Source organism: Mesoplodon bidens (assembly GCF_964165515.1).
Source record: "Mesoplodon bidens genome assembly, chromosome: 9".
Lineage (NCBI taxonomy): Eukaryota > Metazoa > Chordata > Mammalia > Artiodactyla > Ziphiidae > Mesoplodon > Mesoplodon bidens.
The window spans coordinates 46,618,838-46,645,094 of NC_138166.1; the positions used below are offsets into that span (position 1 = coordinate 46,618,838).

Below are 26,257 nucleotides of genomic sequence, written 5' to 3' on the forward strand. Positions count from 1 at the left end.
ATGAGGTTCCTCCCCCCACTTCTCCGGCTTCCTTCAAGATTTTCTCTTTGTTTTTATTTTATAGAGTTTTAGGTATTTTCCTAAATAGTGTTCTCTGAGCTTCCTGGATCTATGGTTTTCTTTCTGTCATTATACTGCTTTTTATTATGAAACTTTTTATCAGATTTAAGTTTTTAAAACATAACATGTAAAACTAATTTATTTTTAAAATAACTACAGCATTTTCCAACCAAATAATGCTCTATGCTCTATAACATCTTTTCATATTTAACATTCTTTTTCAATCTTTTTAATGATCCCCTTCACATAAATATCTATAAAAATACCTAATTCACTTTGTTGTTTCTTAAGAGTCCAAACCCTCACAGTAGTAAAATCTGAGTCAGTCACTTTCCATTATTTTGCAATAGCCAAAAAAAAAACAAAAACAAAAACAAAAACCCTCTAGGCTGAAACTTGACTTAAACTTATTTTAGCTGCAAAAGAGCAAAATAAAAATTTCCTTTTTTGTATTGGAAAAATTTTAAAATATCATACAATCAAGTTATCCTTATAGTTTTAAAAACATGATTGTTTTTAATGTTGCAGTAGTTGGATGTTGGGTAGCCCATGGGAACAGGTATCAGGGTAGCGGGGGAGGTGGGCTCTTATTCAGGTCTGTTCAAAGGGGAGTATCCTCTGGAGCCTTGGTTTTCCACCATCTGTAAAATATGCATAGTGCCTGCTCTGACTCTTCACAAAGAAAGAAAAGAAAAATTCCTGATTTTTAGAGCTGTAATAGCCCTGAGAGATCATTTTGTCAATTTTGATGAGAAGACAGAGGCAAAAGTGGGTTGAAAACTTGCTCAAGGGCAAATATCAAGGGAACACATAGAATCACTGTATTTACATTTGGCATTGACAGTGCAAAGCTAATGTTTTTATTTTTATAACCCCAGTGCATCCTGTGTAAACTCATTATAACAGTATGAGCCTTATGGGCCACTTACATTACAATAACATATTTCTTGGACAGAAATCTGCTGGTATGGAAAATATATGCTTTTTAAATGGGATCAATCTCCATCTCCATAAGCTGTCCAATAACTGCATTATCAGTTCCTACATCTTGTCTTTCCTGATAGTTACCAAAATCTTTGGGTATATTTTTCATAATATTTATAAGCTGAGTCAGGGTCTGCGAGTTGAAAGCTGAGGTAGGAGTTAGCAAGATGGATGAGATGGGTACTCTGAACATAACAACCCCGATGGTTGAAGGCACCAAGATGGGAAAGAGTAGTGTGTTCACTACATTACAAGTAATTTGCTTCTGGACTCATCCTCTTTTGTTAAAGCCATTCATCTGTGCTCTCCTTCCTAGAGGCACAAGGAAGAATTTGTTGGTGGGGGGGCAGTGGGAGCATCCTCGATTTCTTACCCTTCTCACACTTAACAGAGGTTCTACTGATTCTGTTAAAGATTCTGGAATGTGCCCTCTTGTGTTGTTGATTTTACCACAGTCTTAGTTCAGGTCAACACTTTTGCTTAAATAACTAGTTACTAGATTACAATCAGCCTCTTAACTAGCTCACTGCCCTCACCCAATTGACTCTCCACAAAAATCATTAGGTTTCTCAGTCACTTAAATGTTTTCAACCTAAAGATAAAGACCAAATTCTTTATTGTGACATTTAAGGCTGATTCCCAGTGCCCGCTCTGGCCTTGCCCTGTGCTCCTGCCCTGTGAGCACTCACACTGCTCTAGTTTACTGGCCTTTGCTGAGTCACCGGCTCTTCCGGTGATGCCGTCCTTGTCCTTCCCCTTTTCTCACATGGCCAATAACAAATTAACCTTTTCTCTCCTTCCTTCTCTCTCTCTCTCCCTCCTTCATTTCTTCATTCCACAAATATTTATTGACACTCTTCTATGTGCCAGTCATTGAAGGTGCATTAGTGAGCAAAACAGGAAAAGCTCTGCCCTCAAAGACCTTACACCCGTGTGTTTGTGTTGGGGGTGACAGAAACGAAATGTATTAACTAATAAATAATGCTGTATGTTAGAAGATGATAAGTGCTGTGGAGAAATAGTAAGCTGTAAATGGAAGGGGAGGACGCAGGGAGAGATGTAATTTTAAATAGAGTGGTCAGAGTAGGTCACACACACAGAAGATGGCATTTCAGCAAAGAATAGGATGAAGTAAGGAAGGGAGCCATTTGGTTATTTGGAGGAAGGATGTTCCAGGCAGAGGAAGCAGCCAGTGCAAAGGCCTGGCATGTTCAAGGAGCAGCAAGAGAGCTAGTGCATCTGGAGCACAGTGAGTGAGGAGGACTCACAGAAGAAGAGGTCAGAGAGGTTCCTGGGGGACCTGACAGCCATCTAGGTAGTGGTAAAAACTTCAGTTTTTATGCTGAGAGGAACTGGGACCCAGTGAAGGCTCTGGAGCTGAAGAGAGACATTATTCGACACATGTTTGAAAGAGAAGAAGTAGGGAGACCGGTAACAAGGCTACTATAGGGGCTTCCCTGGTGGCACAGTGGTTAAGAATCTGCCTGCCAATGCAGGGGACGCAAGTTCAAGCCCTGGTCCGGGAAGATCCCACATGCCGCGGAGCAACTAAGCCCATGCGCCACGACTACCGAGCCTGCGCTCTGGAGCCTGCGAGCCACAACTACTGAGCCCATGTGCCACAACTACTGAAGCTGGCTCACCTAGAGCCTGTGCTCCACAACAAGAGAAGCCACTGCAATGAGAAGCCCGTGCACTGCAACGAAGAGTAGCCCCTGCTCACTGCAATTAGAGAAAGCCCATGCACAGCAACGAAGACCCAACACAGCCAAAAATAAATAAATAAAATAAATAAATTTATATAAAAAAATAAAATAATGCAATAGATAGATGGTGGTAGCCGGGACCAGGTGGCAATAGAGGCTGATAAGGATTGGTCAGATACTGGGAGTTTATATATATTTTTTGCATTTTAAACAAAATATCATTGAATAAACTTGACTCTTTTTGGTGTACAGGTCAGTGAATATTAAAACACATACAGATTTAAATAGTTACCACCACATTCAGAATCTAGAACAGCTCCTCAAACTCCTAAAACTCTCTCAACCTAACCCTTGTCAAACACTGTTCTCTATCACTATAGTATGGTATTTTCAAGAATGTCATATAAATAGAATCATATAGTAGCTAACATTTTGAGACTGGCTTCTTTCACTTGGTACAATGTCTTTGAGATTCATTCAAGTTGTTGCTTGTGTTCATAGTTTGTTCTTTTTCATTAATTAGTAGTATTCCATTATATGGCTGTACCACAATTTGTTTATCCATTCACCCGGTAAAGGACAGTGGGTTGTTTCCAGTTTGGGGTGATCATGAACACTGCTACTATAAAGTTAGTGTATAGGTGTTTGAATGAACATACATTTTTATTCCTCTGGGATAAATGCTCAATAGTACAAATTCTAGGTCTTATGGTAATTGCATATTTAACTTCATAGGAAACTGCCAGACTATTTTCCAGAGGGGCGTACCATGTCACAGTACCTCTAGCAAAGTAGGAGAGTTCTAGTTGCTTTATAGCCTTGTCAGCACCTGGTGCTGTCAGTGTTTTTTATTTTAGCCATTCTAATAAGTGCATTAATAGTATTTCATCATGGTTTATATTTGCGCCTCCCTAATTCCCTAATTTGGGAATTAGATGGCTTCACAGGTGAATTCTATCAAACATTTAGAGAAGAGTTAATACCTATCCCTCTGAAACTATTCCAAAAAATTGCAGAAAGAAGGAACACTCCCAACCTCATTCTATGAGGCCACAATCACCCTGATACCAAAACCAGACAAAGATATCACAAAAAAAGAAAATTACAGGCCAATAACACTGATGAAAATAGATGCAAAAATACTCAACAAAATATTAGCAAACCAAATCCAACAATACGTTAAAAGGATCGTCCACCATGATCAAGTGGGATTTAACCCAGGGATGCAAGGATTCTTTAATATTTGCAAATCAATCCGTGTGATATATCACATTAACAAACTGAAGCATAAAAACCATATGATCATCTCAATAGATTCAGAAAAAGCTTTTGACAAAATCCAAAACCCATTTACAATAAAAGTTCTCCAGAAAGTGGGCATAAAGGGAACTTACCTCAACATAATAAAGGCCAAATATGATAAACCCACAGCTAACATCATTCTTAATGGTGAAAAGCTGAAAGCATTCCCTTTAAGATCAGGAACCAGGCAAGGATGTCCACTGTCACCACTTTTATTCAACATAGTTTTGGAAGTCCTAGCCATGGCAATCAGAGAACAAAAAGAAATAAAAGGAATCCAAATTGGAAAAGAAGAAGTAAAACTGTCACTGTTTGCAGATGACATGATACTATACATAGAAAACCCTAAAGAGGCTACCAGAAAACTACTAGAGCTCATTAATGAATTGGATAAAGTTGCAGGATACAAAATTAATATACAGAAATCTCTTGCATTCCTATACACTAAAAACAAAAGATCAGAAAGGGAAATCAAGGAAACAATTACATTTACCATCTCATCAAAAATTTACATTTATCATCTCAACAATTACATTTACCATCTCATCTAGGAATAAACCTACTTAAGGAGACAGAAGACCTCTACTCTGAAAACTATAAAATGCTTATGAAAGAAACAGAAGATGACACAAAGAGATGGAGAGATATACCATGTTCTTGGATTGGAAAAATCAATATTGTCAAAATCAGTATACTACCCAAGGCAGTCTACAGATTCAATGCAACTCCTATCAAATTACCAATGGTGTTTTTCCCCAGAACTAGAACAAAAAATTCTAAAATTTATATGGAAACACAAAAGACCCTGAATAACCAAAGCAATCCTGAGAAAGAAAAACGGAGCTGCAGGAATCAGACTCCCTGCCTTCAGGCTATACTACAAAGCTATAGTCATCAAAACAGTATGGTACTGGTACAAAACCAGAAATATAGATCAATGGAACAGGACAGACAGTCCAGAGATAAACTCACACACCTATGGTCAGCTAATCTATGACAAAGGAGGCAAGAATATACAATGGAGAAAAGACAGTCTCTTCAATAAGTGGTGCTGGGAAAACTGGACAGCTACATGTAAAAAAAATGAAATTAGAACACTCCCTAACACCATACACAAAAATAAACTCGAAATGCACCTAAGACCTAAATGTAAGGCCGGACACTGTAAAACTCTTAGAGGAAGACATAGGCAGAACACACTTTGACATAAATTGCAACAACAACTTTTTTGATCCACCTCCTAAAGTAATGAAAATAAAAACAAATATAAACAAATGGGACCTTATTAAACTTAAAGTCTTCTGCACAGCAAAGGAAACCATAAACAAAACAAAAAGACAACCCACAAAATGGGAGAACATATCTGCAAAGGAAGCAACCAACAAGGGATTAATCTCCAAAATATACAAACAGCTCATGCAGCTCATATCAAAAAAAGCCAACACAATCAAAAAAATGGACAGAAGATCTAAATAGACACTTCTCCAAAGAAGACATACAGATGGCCAAAAAGCACATGAAAAGATGCTCAACATCACTAATTATTAGAGGAATGCAAATCAAATCTACAATGAGGTATCACCTCATACCAGTCAGAATGGACATCATCAAAAAGTCTACAAACAATAAATGCTGTAGAGGGTGTGAAGAAAAGGGAACCCTCTTACACTGTTGATAGGAATGTAAGTTGGTACAGCCATTATGGAGAACAGTACGGAGGTTCCTTAAAAAAACTAAATATAGAACTACCCTATGATCCAGCAATCCACCTCCTGGGCATATATCCAGAGAAAACTCTAATTCAAAAAGATACATGCACCTCAAAGTTCACAGCAGCACTATTTACAAGAGCCAAGACATGGAAGCAACCTAAATGTCCATCGACAGATGAATGGATAAAGAAGATGTGGTACTTATATACAATGGAATATTACTCAGCCATAAAAAAACAATGAAATAATGCCATTTGCAGCAACATGGACGGACCTAGAGATTATCATAATAAGTGAAGTAAGTCAGACAGAGAAAGATAAATATCATATGATATTGCTTATATGCAGAACCTATTAAAAATGATACAAATGAACTTATTTACAAAACAGAAATAGAGTCACAGATGTAGAAAACAAACTTATGGTTACTGGGGGGAAGGAGTGGGAGGGATAAATTGGAAGGTTGGGATTGACATGTATACACTACTGTATATAAAACAGAAAACTAATGAGGACTTACTGTATGGCACAGGGAACTCTACTCAATACTCTGTAATGATCTATATGGGAAAAGAATCTAAAAAAGAGTGGATATATATAATATGTATAATTGATTCACTTTGCTGTATAGCAGAAACTAATACAACATTGTAAATCAAGTATACTCCAATAAAAATTTTAAAAAAGAAACTTCCAGACTCTTTTCCAGAGGGGCTGTACCATGTTACAGTCCCACTAGCAAAATATGAAAGTTCTAGTTGCTTTACATTCTTGTCAGCAGCACCTCGTGCTGTCAGTATTTTTTATTTTGGCCATTCTAATAAGTGCATAACAGTAGTTCATCATGGTTTAACATTTGCGCCTCCCAAATTCCCTAATTTGCATTTCCCTGTGCACCTATTAGAATGGCTAATGATGTTGAACATCTTTTCGTGTGATTATATGTTATTTATATATACTCTTTGGTGAAGTTTATAGTCAAGTCTTTTGCTCACTTTAAAAAAAATTGAGTTGCTTGTTGTACTACCATTGAGCTTTGAAAATTCATTACATACTCTGGATACAAGTTGTTGTTTGATATAGTTTTGTAAATATTTTCTCCCAGTCTCCAGCTTGTCTGTTCATTCTGTCAACTTCCACAGAGCAAGCACTTTTTTAAATTAAATTTAAAATTTTGAGATAATTGTAGGTTTATACACAGTTTCAAGAAATAATGCAGAGGAACCCCATATTCCCTTTACTTAGTGTCAGCCAGTGGTAACAGCTTGCAAAACTGTTGTACAATATACAGCCAGAATGTTGGTATTGAAATAATCAAAACACAGAGCTATTCCATCACCACAGGCTCTCTCATGTGGCCCTTTTGTAGCCTTACCCACTTCCCTCCCAGTCCTACCTCCTCCTTAACTCTGATGACCACTAATCTCTTCTTTATTTCCATACATTTTGTTACTTCAAGAATGTTACATAATATAGAATCATACAATATGTAATTGTTAAGATTTACTTTTTTTTCACTCAACATAATTCCCTGGAGATTCATCCAAGTTGTTGTTTGTATCAATAATTTGTTCCTTTTTGTGCTGAGTGGTATACTCCATGATATGCATGTACTATAAATTTGTTTAACCATTCACCCACTGAAGGACATCTAAGTTGTTTTCAGTTTTATTATATTATGAACACAGTTATTATGAATATTTGTATACAGTTTTTATGTGATAAGTTTTCATTCCTCTGAGATAAATACCCCCAAGAGTGTAACTGATTGATGACATAGTGGTTGCATATTTACTTTTTTAAGAAACTACCAAACTGCTTTCCAGGGTGGCTGTACACTTTATATTTTCACCAGCAATATATGAGTGATCTAGTCTCTCTGCATCATTGTCAGCAGAGAGTGCTCACTATTTTTCATTTTAGTCATTCTGATAAGTATGTAGTGATATCTCTTGTGGTTTTAATTTGCATTTACCTAATCACTACTGATGTGCTTTTGTTTGCCATCTGTATATCCTTTTTGGTGAAATGTCTATACATGTCTTTTTCCCATTTTCTAATTGGATTGCTTTATTTTTTCTGTTGAGTTTTGAGAGTTCTTTATCTATTCTGAATACTAGTCTTTTGTCAGATATGTGGTTTGTACACCTTGTTGTTTGCATTCTCTTTAATAGGGTCTTTCATAGAACAACATTTAAAAACTTTCCCCCTCCAGCTTTATTGAGATATAACTGACATATAACATTGATAAATTTAAGGTGTACAATGTGATAATTTGATGCATGTACATATTGCAAACATTTTAAACCTTGATGAGGTTTGATTTATCTAATTTTTTCCCTTATGGATTATGCTTTTGGTGTCAGGTCCAAGAGCTCATTGCTTACACTCTGATCATGAAAAGCATCTTCTAAAATTTTTATAGTTTTACATTTTACATTTATATCTCTGGTGCAGTTTGAGTTAATTTTTGCATATACTATGAAGTTCAGGTTGAGGTTCATTTTTGGGCATATGGATATGCAACTGATCCAACACCATTTGTTGAACACACTATCCTTTCTCCATTGAACTGCCCTGGCAACCTTGTCAAAAATCAGTTGGCCATTTATTGGTGTGTGATCTAGTTCTGCATTCTCTGCTTGGTTGTACGGATCTATGTGTCTGTGATTTATCTCTTCATCAACACTACACTGTCATAATTACTGTAGCTATATAGTGAGGTGTAAAATTGGTTAATATGATTCCCTCAGTTTATTCTTCTTTTTCAAAATTGATTTTGCTGTTCTAAGTCCTTTGCCTTCCCAAAAAACTTTTAGAATAAGCTTTTCTATATCTAAAAAAAGTCTTGCTGCAATTTTGACTGGAATTTTATTAAATCCCTAGATCAGTTTGGTAGAGACATTGTTAGTATATTTATTCTTCCAATCCATGACCACTGTAGGCCTTCTTTGATTCCTTTCATCGGCTTTTTGTAATTGTCATCATATAGGCTCTGTCATATGTTATACTTAGGTATAAATTTAACAAAACATTTTAAATCCAACATTTTTCTTGAAGCTATAATAAACATATATGTATTTAATTTGTCAATACATATATAAATTATATAAATTAAAGTTTTAGTTTCCAATTGTCATTGCTACTAGATAAAATATATTGATTTTTGCCTGCTGACCTCATATCCTGCAACCTTGTTAAAGTCACTTATTAGTTTTAGGAGATGTTTTGTTTTATTTTTAGAATCTTTGGGATTTTCTTATAATCTTATAATCTTCATATAATCATGTCATCTCAGGATAGAAACAGTTTTATTTCCTCTTCTGTAATGTGTATGCCTTTTATTTATTTTATTTTTTTCTTGCCTTATTACAAGTGGCAGTATGAGTGGTGCTCACTGACATCCTTGCTTTGTTGCTGATCTTGGGGGTAAGTATTCAGTCTTTTACCATTAAATATGATATTAGCTGTAGGTTTTTGTACATGTCCTTTATCAGGTTGAGGAAATTCCCTTCTAGTCCCTATTTGTTGAAAAATTTTGATCAGAAATTGATGTTGAATTTTGTCAAATGCCTTTTCTGCATCAATTGATATGATTATGTGGGTTTTCTTCTTTGTACTATTAATATGGTAGATCACATTGATTGATTTTAAATATTAAAACTTCAGCCTTGCATTCCCAGTTTAAAATCCACTTGTTCATGCTGCAGTATTCTGTTTACATATTGATAGATTTGATTTGTTAATATTTTCGTGAGGATTTTTTTTTTTTTTTTCTTTTTGCGGTATGTGGGCCTCTCACTGCTGTGGCCTCTCCCGTTGCGGAGCACAGGCTCCGGACGCGCAGGCCCAGCGGCCATGGCTCACGGGCCCAGCCGCTCCGCGGCATGTGGGATCCTCCCAGACCGGGGCACGAACCCGTATCCCCTGCATCGGCAGGCGGACTCTCAACCACTGCGCCACCAGGGAGGCCCTCGTGAGGATTTTTGTGTCTGTGTTTATGAGAAGCTAACTTTGGAAAGCTGTTTAATATTTCTGAGCTTCAGTTTCTTCAGTTCTAAAAATTAATTTTGTTGCCCCTACTTATGTCACAGGGTATCTGTAGATGCAAAATAGAGATCAGCTAAATAATAGCATTTTTTAATATGCAAAGTGCTAAAAAAACACAAGGAAAGAGGATTGCTACTTTAACCTTTGATTTGCCTCCTCAACTAAATAGCAAGCCACTTTTTGTAGTCTCCTTAGGAGTGGCACTCTTTTTTTTTGTTGAAAGATCCTTATGGGAGTGATAATCTATATAAACTTCTCAGCAAATCTGAGATAATTAGGGCAAGTCACCAGGATCTTAGGGAATTGGTATAGAAAGCTTTGGAACTCCTAGGAGACCAGGAATAACATTTCCAAGTAAGGAAAGGACATAGTGGTCCAGCCTTTGGAACGTGGTGTCCCTAGTAATGCAGGAAATTTACCTGGAGGTTGTACTGTAGAAAGGCAAAGATGGATGCCTTACTGTGCTACTCTGGCTGACTCAGCAGGGAAGAATACAGTCAAATGCATCACTGGGTGGTGTCTCTCAAACATCTCCAGCCCAGCCTCTGTGAACTTGCTTCAAGGCCTTAATCAGGAGGGATTGTAAAAGCTAAAAAGGGCCAGCATTTGATCTGGGCCCATGAAAGAGTTTAATCACTGTGGGAGCATGTACAGGATTTGGGACAGTGATGGGAAATGCTCACACCAAAAAACCTCTACCTTCCTCCTTTCACCAAAACCAAAGCTTTCATGAAAATCAGTACAGATAAATCAACTCTACTAGGACCTGTACCACCACAGTTAACAGGAGCCTAGTAGCTGCAGCAGCAACCTCAGCTAATGCCCCTCTACAAGCATTTTGTTTGTTTGTTTGTTTGTTTGTTTTTGTGGTACGCGGGCCCCTCACTGTTGTGGCCTCTCCCATTGCGGAGCACAGGCTCCGGACGCGCAGGCCCAGCGGCCATGGCTCACGGACCCAGCCGCTCCGCGGCATGTGGGATCTTCCCGGACCGGGGCACGAACCCGTGTCCCCTGCACCGGCAGGTGGACTCTCAACCACTGCGCCACCAGGGAAGCCCTACAAGCATTTTTTAAAGTGGCAAAATATCTGTTATATTGACCAGTTTGTCAGTTATTATGGTTCTTTCCCCATCTAAAATGATCCTAAATTTATACTCAGAGATCCATGCCAATTCCTTTGTTAATCAGGATGGGAGGACAGGTGTACAATCTTTGCAACATCATTATCCACAGCATCACTGGGAATTTAAAATCCAATGTCACTATAAATAAAAATAACCAATAAAATGATGCAGGAAATAAATTCTTAATCTTGTAGAATAAGGTAAGAGAAGGCACAAACATGTGAAGCTAATTTCTCCACAGGTTTACATGGAGAATGCCCCTCTCTGGATGAAAATCAAAGACTAGTGTTTGCTTCCTAAAGCATACTGGGAAATTGAATTTAATATTATAATTGCTATTGTTTTGGGAAAAATTTTTGTAACTTCTTTTAGCAGCGCTCTCTTGCTAGAAAAAAAAATTTATCTTCTTGGTTTCATAAAAAATCCAAAGGTTTTATTAGAGGAGGGAGTGTTGAAAAGAGGATGTACATTTTACCTAACTTCTCTATTGTTAGCTGCAATCTATATCTATACTTATATTTAGCTATTTTTCTTTTAAAATCTTTCTTGTCCTCTTATGTTTCCCACTTTTTCATTCAATTTTATCTGATTCTCTTGTACATTGGCAAAACAAATACAACTTTAACAAAATTATCCAAACCATCTCTCTGAGAACCCAGGACCTAATAGTAGAGGCAGTGTGACTGAACTAACTGAGCAGGATTCGATAGAAGAGGGGATGTTTCCAGATTCATTTCTTATGAGAATATCAACCTACGTGGCCATCCAACTGACTAAGAAATCTTCTGCTAAAGACTCTTATTTTAAGGTCCCATCTTAATACATAAGCAACTTTGTCATTTTCTGGTTATTAACGGCAGTGTGGCTTCTTTAGTACCAAAGGGCTATGGAGGGCTGCAGACTCTGATATCCTCTCCCTTGCAAAGCAGAGCCATGTTGGAGGAGATCATTGTTTAAGGGGACCAGGTGTGCCAGAGGGTACCCTTGGGATATCAGACCTACCACTGAGCTCTTATGAGATGTGAGGGGGTCCAGTTGGCTCCTGACGACTCACAAAGTGCAGATTAAGTAATAGAGGCAGAGTAAGCACTAAATTCCTTCTGTACTTTTCTTTGGAACTATTGGAAATGTGGTAGAATATGTAAACAAAGTTTTTAAAATACAAGTAAATAGGACAGAGTTCAGAGGAGAACAAAAACATTGATAAAGGGTTTGTATAAGTTAGCCTCTGGAAACGGAGGTGCAGCGTATTGAGCATACTCACTTGAGACGGAAAAAAAAACTGAAATGAGACATAATAACAGTCTATAAACACATTCAAGGATGTTAAAAGAGATTCCAATTACCCTCATTAGTCAATAATGGGCTTAAACTTTAGAAAAGTCACAAAATGTAAGATATTTGGAAACAATGATCTTTTAGAGGCTCAAAGACAGAAAAAAAATCCTGCAGTTCTCCAACTGAATTAGTTAAATTAGGAGCTACACATTTAGGTTTGTATGTTTTTGTTTTGTTTTGTTTTGTTTTGTTTTTTTGCAGTACGCAGGCCTCTCACTGTTGTGACCTCTCCCATTGCGGAGCACAGGCTCCGGACGCGCAGGCTCAGCAGCCATGGCTCATGGGCCTAGCAGCTTCGCGGCATGTGGGATCTTCCCGGACTGGGGCATGAACCCGTGTCCCCTGCATTGGCAGGAGGACTCTCAACCACTGTGCCACCAGGGAAGCCCCGGTTTGTATGTTTTTAACACATGCAAGATGAAGAATATTTAGGTTTATGGCTCAGCGTTAAATTACCTATTTGCATAAATAGACATTGTGTTGATGAAAACTACAGTTTGGAGGAAGGAGAAATACAAACTCATCATCCATGGAGATGATTTAAAATCTTAGAGTCATAGAGAGCAGGAGAGTTAAAACAGGAGCTAAGCATATTGAATATTAGTACAAACTAATCAAAAAGAAGGTTAAGAAACTAAGCAGCACGGAAACCATTATGATACTGAGAGTTCCTGTAAAGGACAAGAGAAGTTTATTCACTGTAGAGAAGAAAAACCCTTGTAAATTCATTAAGGCAGTTAAAAGTTACAGATGCAAGAATCTTAGACCTTTGCAAGAGTTCTTAAGCCCTATAACGCCTGTGAAAACCACGCTGAGAAAGTGACACTAAATCATCTACAGTAGTCTAGGTTGTAGGGAAAGTCAAGAAAGATGAATAAACCACAGTGTACTGCTGAAATGAATCCTAGAAGCTGAGCAGAAAGTGGGTCAAAAAATTGAACTTGACAGATGTTTCAATCAGATTGGAAGTATCTAAACAAGTGCAAAATGGAACCATAAAGAAAATCACAAAAGAAAAGCTAAAAATCAAAAGGTTTTGAAAACCTACAGGATGCTATAGAAAGGAAAGGATATTAATACAGACTATTACAAAGGACAAGTCTGCAGAGCTGACCAAGATTACAAAGAAAATCTCTCTGGAGTGATAATGGTGAAAAGGGACACAAAGATTCAAGGATATGGGCTCAGGGTATATAGTCAGGGGACTTCGAGTAAGCTCACCACATGCAAGGAATTAAAGAGAGGGTGGTTGACAGAAAAGAATAAAACGTTATTAGGGAATGTGTCTCTTTGTGCCAAGTGCTATCTTCTGAATCCAAACAAGTGGATGAGTGAAGGGAAGATTTGCAGTTGGATGAAGAGCCTGTAAAAGGCACATGCCTGAATCACAGAAATCAGACCCTGGCAAATGCCTGTTGGGTGACGGAGTTCACCTGCTATCTCATTGCGCTGTCACTCCCAGCATGTGGTTGGCAAATGCTGTGTCCAGTCAGGTTCCAGGCTAGCAGAACAGAGTCTTGTGCACAGCAGGCAACCTTTCAATTACTATATAAAAAAAGGGATGTTAATACTCATGTATTAACCATTTTTGACAGACAGAATAGAAGTTTAGGCCCTTTGGAATATCAGTAGAGAGTCTCTGAGGAAAGCGGTCGGGGAGACAGTGTACACTCACTATAACTGGAAGCGAAAACAAATAAAAGGCCAGGAACAGAGGAGGATACCTGAGGGAGTGGTCAGAACTAAAGGACTGGTCACTTCATAGGTGTCTCGGTGAAACTATAAGTGGGCAGATATTTAGTATAGTGGAAACGACTCCATCAACACTGACAACTAACTTGAATGAAAGACTCACCCTAAAGCAAAATAAAATCTAATCTGGAATACTGATGAGTCCTCCAGTCCATGCATATTTAATGTTGTTAAAGAGGAGGTAACATGATATAGTGTTTATTTAAAATGACAGTGGGGTGGGATCATGATGTGTACTTGTGGAATTTTAGTTCTCTTCTACAAACTACTCCCCTCCCCCCTCCCCCCAAGGTACGAAATAGATCCTCATCTATTTTGCACAGGGAGAACACAGAGGGAAGTGGTTACAGCAGTGCTCTGAGCAAAGTTAAGGCAAAAAATAAGAGAGCAGGCATTCCCAGCCTCTTATGTAACCGCGACGAAATTTTCCTGAGGAAGTTGGGAAGAAGCAAACATCCTTAAAATACTATTAATAGATAATATAATCCCTGTTTCAAGGGAACTTGGAGCAACTGCAGCTTCAATGACTGAGCAATAGTTACAAGAGCCCTGATATAAGAAAGAAAGCAGCAGAACCAGAGGAAAAGAGAACCCAATCCCAGGGTCTCCCATTAACCACTCCTAGCTAAAAGTTTTACAACTTCCTCTGCAGATAGGAGGACTGGAATCATCAGAATCTCATTTGAAGTAAAGTGTCTGAAAATAATTATTCATAAATATATGTGTATATACATATATTGTATACATGTATATTATAGCATATGCATAATTATTATTCCTTAGGATAGGCACTTTTGCTGTCTTCATAGCGAAGTCATCTATTGCTGAAAATAAATATCTGAACTGAGCAAACTCTGATTATAGCAGCTAAAATTCTATGTAGAGGTGGAAAAGCTTAGGACTCTATTGGAACTACAGGTTGTACTGTGACAAACCGACTAAATTCACAATCTTGTCAGTGGGAGGATTTTTTTAGCAAATGACAGCATTGGTTTCTCGGGACATTATTTTTACTTTTATCTGTATTAAAAATCATCTGAAGTTAATTTAGAGATGTGAAATTTCTCCAGTCAGAATAGAGCTTGGAGTAGAATTCTTCTGTTGGTCATATCCCTACATATTTATGTTGCTAGATCTCATTGACCATTACTGGCCACATCTCTCATGGAGACATGAGCTGGTGGTGCAGCCAATCATCTTAAGTCATGTGATCACAGACTTTATTCTTAGCTATACTCCATACTTGCTATGTAATGGGTGAAAAAGAATCTAAATGTGTGCCTTGGTTTACTTATTTGTTAACTAGACGTAAGAAACTAGATATTCCCCAGCCTTGGAAAGCTGCAGTGAAGGCTAATGGGCAAATATAAAGCACTTTAAAACATAACAACTATATTGATAACAGAAACAACAACGTGCCAAAGATAAAAACAAAACCAAGGAGTACTGTAGCACTCTATTTTTCAAAACTACAATAGAGAGGAAAACTTTTGTTCCTTTAAGTCAGGAGGAGAATTTCATCCTTAAAACTATGGAGGTTTTCCCTGAGATAATGTCCCATGACTTGCAGGTTTAAAGATTTTCTAAATTATATTAACAATAGTAACTAAAACTCATCAAAGTCTGATCTTGGCAAATTAGGTGATTCTACATGTATCTGTTGAATATTTTTCAGAACTGGCAATTCAGCAGCACTTAAAAAGTTGTGCCATTGAAAATTTGTCATATCACCAGTTGATTTCTGATTTCATAATAAATGATTATAATTTACCTGGTCTCTTGAACACTTTTGCTAATGTTATAGCAAATATTGTTGATATAGGAGTCATAAAAACATAATGAAAACATCATGATTTAATTTTCTTCACTGGTATATAGTATTTTATCAACCTTAGGTTTCTAGATGTAGTCATACCCAATTATACATAAATATAAGTATCAGGTAACAGAATCTAACTGGCTTCCCTGACTGATAAACCCATCCTCAGTTGGGAAATAGATTTCTAACATTAATAATAATATAAGCCTCATATGATCTGATTAGTTGACAATTCTGATCTTAAATATTCTGTCATATTAAGCCATAGTACTACTTATGTCCATTCAACAAACTTTGTATTTTATAGTTTTCCCATTTATAAAGTCTTCTAGAATTTGTAAAAGGTGATAGGGAAAAACATTTTCTCACAAGGAATCAAAACATTAATTAATTAACAGTCTTATTTTGTTCCCAGAAAACTTGAGGATCACAAAGATAGATACAGCAAGATAACACAATTTAGTGAGAAAACCACAATGAAAAGAAAAGACAGGACCAGCTAATGAGCCCAGGAATGAACTAGAAACTAAAAAGTGCACTGTTGAGCCCTATTTTATTGTGAAAGATAGGTTTCAAATTAGGTTCCACGCTTTTTAATGGCCAATGCAAAGAAGGAATGCACTGAGTTATGTGCACCTCAGGGTCCTTATGATAAATGTAAATACACTGTCTCAGAGAAGCACAACTATTTCACATACTAAGACTAGAAAGAAGTTTCTCTAAGAGTCTGCATAGAAATTGTCCTGACCAACATGCTTACATCAATCTCAGGAATAAGTTTCTTAGAACTGTTCCTTAAAGCATCCAATGGAATCAATTTAGCAAATATACAGGAGGTGAGGAATGGGGGATAGTTTACTGGGATCTGCTTCCTCGGTGCTCTGAAGGTTCACAAAAATAACTGCTACATAAACATGAGGATATGAACTCTTACTAATGAAAGACTCATAAAATAACAGTATCAACTTCCTATGCATATGAGTTCTATTTAATATTCATTTTAAAATGGGAAGTGTTATCATTGTGCCTCTTCTTGAAAAGCTCAAATATGACTTTTTGGCTTTTCCGTATGTTATCTGCTTTTAAAGAATTGTTTATAACCAAAGGGAAGTGTTTAACAGGAGCATATTCTTTCTTTTTTTTTTTAACATCTTTATTGGAGTATAATTGCTTTACAATGGTGTGTTAGTTTCTGCTGTATAACAAAGTGAATCAGCTATACGTATACATATATCCCCGTATCTCTTCCCTCTTGCGTCTCCCTCCCACCCTCCCTATCCCACCCCTCTAGGTGGTCACAAAGCACCGAGCTGATCTCCCTGTGCTATGTGGCTGCTTCCCACTAGCTATCTATTTTACATTTGGTAGTGTATATATGTCCATGCCACTCTCTCACTTTGTCCCATCTTACCCTTCCCCTTCCCCGTATCCTCAAGTCCATTCTCTCTAGTAGGTCTGCGTCTTTATTCCCTCTTTGCCCCTAGGTTCTTCATGACCACTTTTTGGGTTGTTTTTTAGATTCCATATACATGTGTTAGCATACAGTATTTGTTTTTCTCTTTCTGGCTTACTTCACTCTGTATGACAGACTCTAGGTCCACCCACCTCACTACAAATAACTCAATTTTGTTTCTTTTTATGGCTGAGTCATATTCCATTGTATATATGTGCCATATTCTCTGTTGATGGACACTTAGGTTGCTTCCATGTCCTGGCTATTGTAAATGGAGCTGCAGTGAACATTGTGGTACGTCTCTTTTTGAATTATGGTTTTCTCAGGGTAAAAATAAACTACAAAGAACGTAAAGATGCGAGCAGTCAAGCCCTGCACGAGGCCAGCCAGAGCCAATGCCAAGAGACAGTAGCAAGCACACACTCTCCAACCGCGCCAGCCCCGCGTCTGGCGGTACAGAACCTGCTTCGTCCTCACTGCTTGTTTCGATTCTGCCGTTCCTTGCGCACCACCTCCTCCTCCTCCTGGCGCTTCTCATAGCGCGAGAAGTCGTCGAAGATGGAGGTGGTGTGCTTGTACGAGGCGATGATCTTCAGCACTTGCTTCGCCTTCTCCAGGGGCACCTCTTGGGTGTCAAGAGAGTTGGTGACCGGCTTGTTGTCATTGTTCTCCAGCCGGATGTGCCAGAGCTGGTTGTTGGGCATGTCCTTGACAAAGATCCACTTCATGTCGAACTTGCCCTTCCACTTGTCCTGGGACCAGACCCCGGCGCTGGTGCCGTAGTCCATGGGTGACTTCATCTCAGCCACCCCGCAGAAGTGGCTGCTGCCGTTGATGCTGAAGAGCAGGTAGACGGGCCCCTTGCTGCCAAGGGTGCGGAAGGCGCTGTCCAGGCGCCGGTTGCCATGCTCCGTGCTACACCAGAGGGAGTACTTGATGGAGCAGTGCACGTCATCCTCTGAGTAGCTCTTGATGATGAACACGCGCCCGCTCTTCAGGTTCCAGTCAAACTCCTTGGGGTTGTAGCTGTGGGCAGCTTTCAGTTTTTCTAGGACGGGGTGGGACTCTGGGCCCAGGGCGGCGCTGGGCTGGGTGCTCCCAGGACAGTTACTGTCGCCGCTGGTTCCCCTGCTCTGTCCGAATGCTGTGCTTCTGTTGGGAGGGGCGACCCAGCGGGTCTGGAGTGGCTGCTGGGGGCCCGGATGCTGTGGTGGGGCCAGAGGGGGAGGCTGGGTGGGAAGGGACTGCACAGCCAGCTGAGGTTGGGGGGCCGCCTGGGGGGCCGACTGGGGCTGCGGAGCCGGGGCCTTGGGCAAGGGCCCCTTGTTGTTCCAGGTGCCAATGTCCATGTTATGCTTTATGGGCGAAGGAGGCAGTGAGCCCCTGACGGCGGACCCCCTCTCCACCTTCATCTTCGGCTGCAGTTTGGCGGGCTTTGGATTGATCCCTTGATCGTTATGTAGTGTCCTTCCTTGTGTCTTGTAACGCTCTTTATTTTAAAGTCTATTTTATCTGATATGAGTATTGCTACTACAGCTTTCTTTTGATTTCCATTTGCATGGATTATCTTTTTCCATCCCCTCTCTTTCAGTCTCTTTGTGTCCCTAGGTCTGAAGTGGGTCTCTTGTAGATAGCATATATATGGGTCTTATTTCTGTATCCATTCAGCAAGCCTGTGTCTTTTAGTTGGAGTATTTAATCCATTCACATTTAAGGTAATTATCCATATGTATGTTCCTATTGCCATTTTCTTAATTGTTTTGGGTTTGTTTTTGTAGATCCTTTTCTTCTCTTGTGTTTCCCACTTAGAGAAGTTCATTTAGCATTTGTTGTAGAGCTGGTTTGGTGGTGCTGAATTCTCTTAGCTTTTGCTTGTCTGTAAAGCTTTTGATTTCTCTGTCGAATATGAATGAGATCCTTGCTGGGTAGAGTAATCTCGGTTGTAGGTTCTTCCCTTTCATCACTTTAAGTATATCATGCCACTGCCTTCTGGCTTGTAGAGTTTCTGCTGAGAAATCAGCTGTTATCCTTATGGGAGTTCCCTTGTATGTTATTTGTCATTTTTCCCTTGTTGCTTTCAATAATTTTTCTTTGTCTTTAGTTTTTGTCAGTTTGATTACTATGTGTCTTGGCATGTTTCCCCTTGGGTTTATCCTGCCTGGGACTCTCTGCACGTCCTGGACTTGGGTGGCTATTTCCTTTCCCATGTTAGGGAAGTTTTCGACTATAATCTCTTCAAATATTTTTTCGGGTCCTTTCTCTCTCTCTTCTCCTTCTGGGACCCCTATAATGTGAATGTTGTTGCGTTTAATGTTGTCCCAGAGGTCTCTTAGGCTGTCTTCATTTCTTTTCATTCTTTTTTCTTTATTCTCTTCTGTGGCAGTGAATTCCACCATTCTGTCTTGCAGGTCACGTATTCGTTCTTCTTCCTCAGTTATTCTGCTATTGATTCCTTCTAGTATAGTTTTCCTTTCAGTTATTGTATTGTTCATCTCTGTTGTTTGTTCTTTAATTCTTCTAGATGTTTGTTCTTTAATTCTTCCAGGTCTTTGTTAAACATTTCTTGCATCTTCTCGATGTTTGCCTCCATTCTCTTTCTGAGGTCCTGGATCATCTTCACTATCATTATTCTGAATTCTGTTTCTGGAAGGTTGCCTATCTCCACTTCATTTAGTTGTTTTTCTGGGGGTTTATCTTGTTCCTTCATCTGGTACATAGTCCTCTGCCTTTTCATTTTGTCTATCTTTCTGTGAATGTGGTTTTCATTCCACACACTGCAGGATTGTAGTTCTTCTTGCTTCTGCTGTCTGCCTTCTTCACATTGAAACTTTAATTTTCTTATCCTAAGTTCCTTGTAGTGTTGGAGGGTCTCCTGCAGAGGTGGGGGGTGGGGTGGCTGTGCCTCACTGTGGGGACAAGGACACTGGCAGCAGAAGTTCTGGGAAGTATTCCTTGGTGTGAGCCCACCCAGGGTCTGCAATTAGCCATACCAAAGAGCCTGTAGGCTCCAGTGCTCAGGAAAATGGGATGTTTTTAAATCAGGGAGAGTCATAAGAACTTCGTGTTGTTTATTTTTTAAGGCATTTATAAACAATTCTTTTTTTTTGTTAATGTCATAATAATTTATTTAAAATCCATATGCAGTCACACATCTAAACTTCCATAATTATCTCTTCTGGGACAATAAAAAAGAATATGCTCCTCGGGGCAGTGGGGACTTCAGACTATACTACAAAGCTACAGTAATCAAGGCAATATGCTACTGGCACAAAAACAGAAGTATAGATCAATGGAACAGGACAGAAAGCCCAGAGATAAACCCATGCACCTATGGTCACCTAATCTATGACAAGGAGGCAAGGATATACAATGCAGAAAAGACACTCTCTTCAACAAGTGGTGCTGGGAAAACTGGACAGCTACATGTTGAAGAATGAAATTAGAACACTCCTTAACACCATACACAAAAATAAACTCAAAATGGATTAAAGACATAATGTAAGACTGGACACTATCAAACTCTTAGAGGAAAACATAGGCAGAACATTCTATGACACAGCAAGATCCTGTTTGACCCATCTCCTAGAGAAATGGAAATAAAAACAAAAATAAACAAATGGGACCTAGTGAAACTTCAAAGCTTTTGCACAGCAAAGGAAACCATAAACAAGATGAAAAGAAAACCCTCAGAATGGGAGAAAATATCTGCAAATGAAGCAACTGACAAAGTATTAATCTCCAAAATTTACAAGCAGCTCATGCAGCTCAATATCAAAAAACCAAACAACCCAATCCAAAAAATGGGCAGAAGACATAAATAGACATTTCTCCAAAGAAGATACACAGATTGCCAACAAACACATGAAAGAATGCTCAACATCAATAATTATTAGAGAAATGCAAATCAAAACTACAATGAGTTATCACCTCACACCTCTTAGAATGGGCATCATCAGAAAATCTACTAACAACAAATGCTGGAGAGCGTGTGAAGAAAAGGGAACCCTCTTGCACTGTTGGTGGGAATATAAATTGATACAGCCACTGTGGAGAACAGTATGGAGGTTCCTTAAAAAAGTAAATATAGAGCTACCATATGATCCATCAATCCCACTACTGGGCATATACCCTGAGAAAACCATAATTCAAAAAGACACATGGGGCTTCCCTGGTGGCGCAGTGGTTGAGGGTCCGCCTGCCGATGCAGGGGACACGGGTTTGTGCCCCGGTCCAGGAAGATCCCACATGCCGCGGAGCAGCTGGGCCCGTGAGCCATGGCCGCTGAGCCCGTGTGTCCAGAGCCTGTGCTCCACAACGGGAGAGGCCACAACAGTGAGAGGCCTGCGTACCGCAAAAAAAAAAAAAAAAAAGACACATGTACCCCAATGTTCACTGCAGCACTCTTTACAAGAGCCAGGTCATGGAAGCAACCTAAATGCCCATCGACAGATGAATGGGTAAAGAAGATGTGGTACATAGATACAATGGACTATTACTCAGACATAAAGACAAATGTAGTTGGGTCATTTGTAGAGACGTGGATGGACCTAGAGACTATCATGTAGAGTGAAGTAAGTCAGAAAGAGAAAAACAAATATCATGTATTAATGCATATGTGTGGAATCTAAAAAAATGGTACAGATGAACCGGTTTGCAAGGCAGAAATAGAAACACAGATGTAGAGAACAAACATGTGGACACCAAGGGGGGAAAGCAGGGGGAGGGTTGTGGTGGTGGTGGGGATGAATTGGGAGATTGGGATTGATATGTATACACTAATATGTATAAAACAGATAGCTAATAAGAACCTGCTGTATAAAAAATAAATTAATTAAATTAAAATAAAAACATCCCATTTTCCTAAATGTAAGGAGAGTAGGATTAAGTTAAATAACCTTTAAGGTTTTTTACTTTAAATATTTAATGACTTCAATATATGTCATGGTGCCACTTTCTTTTTCTTTTCTTTCTTTCTTTCTTTTAAAGCAAAGAACTGTTCTTATTTTCTCAGAAGCCTCAAAAGGCAAAGGAAAAATCAGTGTATTAATCCCTACAATGGATTCCAATGTCATCCTAGTTTCAGGAGGTGTCCAGATACAGAGAAATATTTTAGTAATCGTAAGGTTCAGACAGACCTTACGTGACCCTACTCATTCCTGACCAGCAAATAGTTTTTGTTTAATTTCGAAAGAAACCAGACAAACTCTGCAAGGTTACTTGTAATCATGACACCATTCTTAGAATTGCCATGTGCTGGGAACATGCCTTCTCACTTCCTCCTTCTATCTACAGTATAAATCTGAAGGACTTTGTTATGGCTCTTATACTTGGCACATCTTAGGCCTATTTAGAACATCAACACCATCAATCACAAAATATGGGGCCGACCAGCTGGATGAACCTTGGCTATCATGCAGGGGTTATTTGTCATCTGGGCATGTCTGTTTGGTATATAACACTCCTTCAGTCCCAGAACAATTTTCCCCCTCCGAAAATATTCTCTTTCATTCAGGAAACACGTGATTAATAAAGGACAAGGGTTTAAAGCTGGAGGTCAAGGCTAAAAGTCTTAACCAAACAAGTGCATTGCTTACTAACGTTTGCATCAGCAGTCAAAAATTCCCTTGAAGAGCCCCCGCACTGAAGAAACAGTCTTAAATGCCATAAATTTCAAGGGACTCCAGCAACTATATTCATCTTAAGGGATTTATTGTAAAATAGTGTTGCACATCTGAAAGATGTTTTGCTGCAGAATAATAACACTGCAGCAAGCATTTTAAAGGCCCAAACATTTACAATTTATTATAAAAAATTAAGGTTGAAAAGACATAGTTTAAGCAATACGATATGCAAAGGAAGTTTGTACTATAACAGTAGAACAATTTGCATTAAAAATAGTTTTCTAAAGATGTCTATTTATACTAAAATGGATTTAAAAGCAACACTCCTTCCTTCATATTTTTTGTCTTATATATATGTCAATCTACAATACTTTATGGTACTTTTCCATTAGACAGTTTTTCTTTTTTCTTTCTTTTTTTTTTTTTTTTTTTTTTTGCGGTACGCGGGCCTCTCACTGTTGCGGCCTCTCCCGTTGCGGACCACAGGCTCCAGACGCGCAGGCTCAGTGGCCATGGCTCATGGACCCAGCCGCTCTGCGGCATGTGGGATCTTCCCGGACCTGGGCACGAACCCGTGTCCCCTGCATCGGCAGGCGGTCTCTCAACCACTGTGCCACCAGGGATGCCCCAGACAGTTTTTCTTTTATCCTTGTTTTCCCTTCTTCCACCAAAAGAACCTTGTTACTTGTTTATAGAATATTGGGTTTTCTTCTTTCTAGGCAATTGTTACAGTTCCACTCTGTCTTAATATTTATTTGATATTTATGAATTGTTTCTGTGTGTGTGATAACATTAAAAAAGCAAATTTTAATAACAAAAATGATAAAATTGTTGGTTAAGCCTTAAAAGTATCCTAATATTGACTTAACTGGAATCAACTCCATTTCTCAATATGGAAAAACGGATTAAACAATGTTTATTTCCCTGGTATTCTAAAGGGAGTCACACACTCCCACTGGACATCTAAACAGAATTTCTCAGAAACAAAGTGATAAGTAGATCGTATTATGGGCTGATGATGTTGCAAGGCCTAAGGAGCACATATCAGTCATCACATGATTCATCTTGTACAGACTTCTGAGTTCCTGCACATATGCCACCTGAGGTAACCAGACTTGCTGGAATTCAGTTTCTTTATCTCTCTGCCAAATGCCAAAGTAATAAAAATAGAAACTCAGTACAAAACATACTGTATCAAAACTATGTTTCCATTGAAATTCATAATGGCAATGCATTTATCCTGTACACTGCCTTAGAATCATAGCCTTGGGGGCATAAAGAGGCTTTCAAAGTCATCTGGTCTGACTTCTCATCCTATTACTGTGTAAACTGAGCCTTCAGAGGAGAAGTGGCAGAGGCAAGACTAGCACCCGTGTCTCCCATTTCCCTGTCCAGTGCCCCTGTGCCATGGTATAAATCCTTCTTATGGCTCAACTGTTGGTGCAGAATCTTTGGATAAATCTGACTTGCTCACAGCTGGGCAATCTGTTGCTCCACTACTTATGCTAAAATGATAACACTGTATATTTGACTGTTGATGGGGTCTTCTTGGCACTGTACATGCATAATGCTCTCAGTTAACTCAGCTGACCCTGTTAAACAATGACAATGTGTGTGAGGCCTGAGTTTGTTAGCATTCATTGTTACAAAAACAGGGTTACTGACCTTGTCATATTGATCAGCACATGGCAATGTGGATCCTGAAGGCAAATAAAGAATTTCTGGTGGTGATGTAAGAACTATGCTAATTAGTTTCTCCCTCCATTCTGCTCCTAGGCACTGAATAACTGTACAGTTCAGCTAGAAGACTCACTGAGCCCTGGACTAATAAAACCTAAGAATTTTTATAAATAATAATAAAAAATGTTTCAACATGCCATTTCCTTTCAGAACAAGAGTGGCTTTTGCAGAGCAGTGTGACTGGGGGGAGGGACCACTTTATTTTTTGCTGTTGCATCCCTGCCCCCAGCAGAACTGAAACAACAATGTATATGGATTTCTCCCCCCAAAATCCCATTAAAATAATCATCTATCTATAGTCCCTTAAAATTATTTTCTTGAGAATGAGTTTTCAAAATGCTACCACACTATGACTAAGACAAGAACTGTATGTGAGACTTAATTTACATATCTAAGCATTTGGATGTGGGTAGTTTTGCCTCAGTAGAAAAAGAAGCTAAGTTAATTTTTTAACAATACAATATTACCTTGGTACATCTTGTTCTCCCTTTCCCTCGGGGTCTTACACGAATGAATCAGAAAATTGCTCCCTTATGTTAAGCCTGAGTCTGCACCTGTGTTAAATTCACATGGAATTGAAATTGGGGGTGTGGGGGTGGGGATAAATGTCAGAGAAACTAATAGGATGATATATCTAAGTTTGAATTCTCAAATGGACTAGCATCCAATGCAGAGACCATCGACGGGAACATTTGTGAAGGCATATTGCTTCACATCTAGAATTGAAATTAAGGATATATAATATATAATCATGTTGATTGGCTGTCCTCAAGTTCTCAAGTTTAGTATTAGAAGCATCTGCCTCCAGATTTTAGGAAATTCAGATTACTGGGTAGTCTGGAAATTTGGGCATGCCAAAATTTTTACTTTACTTTCTTTGGGTATCCTCCATGTTTTAGACATCTTAAGAGAGATCATGAAAAATAAGCAAGTCATTGAAACAAAATATAGACAGCAGTGAAGAGCTGAAAGAAGGGAAGAGATGAATGACCTTTAGATTTGCAAAAACAAGGGGACTTCGGATGTTGTGGACAGGTGGGTGAGTGGGAGGTGGAGAGAGCATGGGTCAGTATAAAAGTGAGAGGAATTAAGTGAGGAAAACAGAGATGTGGAGAGAGTTGTGGCAATATTCTAAGTCTGCTCTTATGGAGATGGTTGGAAGGAGTCCGTTTGCCTCACAGTGAGGCAACCTTGTTAATGAAATCTCACATCTGCTTGTTTTATGTTTTGCAGTACAGCACTGACGTTTTTCAGCAATATTGTCCAACATTTGAGATGCATTCTGGATGAAGACATCTGTCTGTTTGAAAGGTTTTGGTATCAGAGGAAGGAAGGAAATGAGAAAGAAGTTTGGGGCTCTGAGAATAAGACACCTCAGTTTTATCAGCCATGAAGTACATACCATGGAGGACGATTATTTGCATACTGCAATGGAGGCTGGTTAAAGTCCAATCAATTGAATCCAGATGTGAATTTCTTTTGAGATTTTTTTTTAAGTGAGGGTTGCCAAAACTTCATGGGAGCAGAGACCACAAGCTATTATAAGCCAAAGGACTCTCAAAGTACAAGGAACGGTTTTTGGCTTATTAGGAGTCC

The 26,257-nt window shown here is 38.8% G+C and overlaps 1 protein-coding gene and 1 long non-coding RNA gene across 2 annotated transcripts in view; both read right to left on the minus strand.

The window, feature by feature from the left end:
• LOC308622455 overlaps positions 1-26,257 on the minus strand; it is a 217,659-nt gene that overhangs the window by 56,748 nt on the left and 134,654 nt on the right. The window lies entirely within an intron of this gene.
• LOC308622762 (YTH domain-containing family protein 1-like) lies at positions 17,716-25,138 on the minus strand (the record flags this gene model as incomplete). The annotated part of the gene is made up of 2 exons (XM_081244400.1): positions 17,716-18,789; positions 25,129-25,138. 2 exons carry the CDS (start codon positions 25,136-25,138, stop codon positions 17,774-17,776), a joined length of 1,026 nt encoding a protein of 341 aa, XP_081100526.1. The 3' UTR covers positions 17,716-17,773.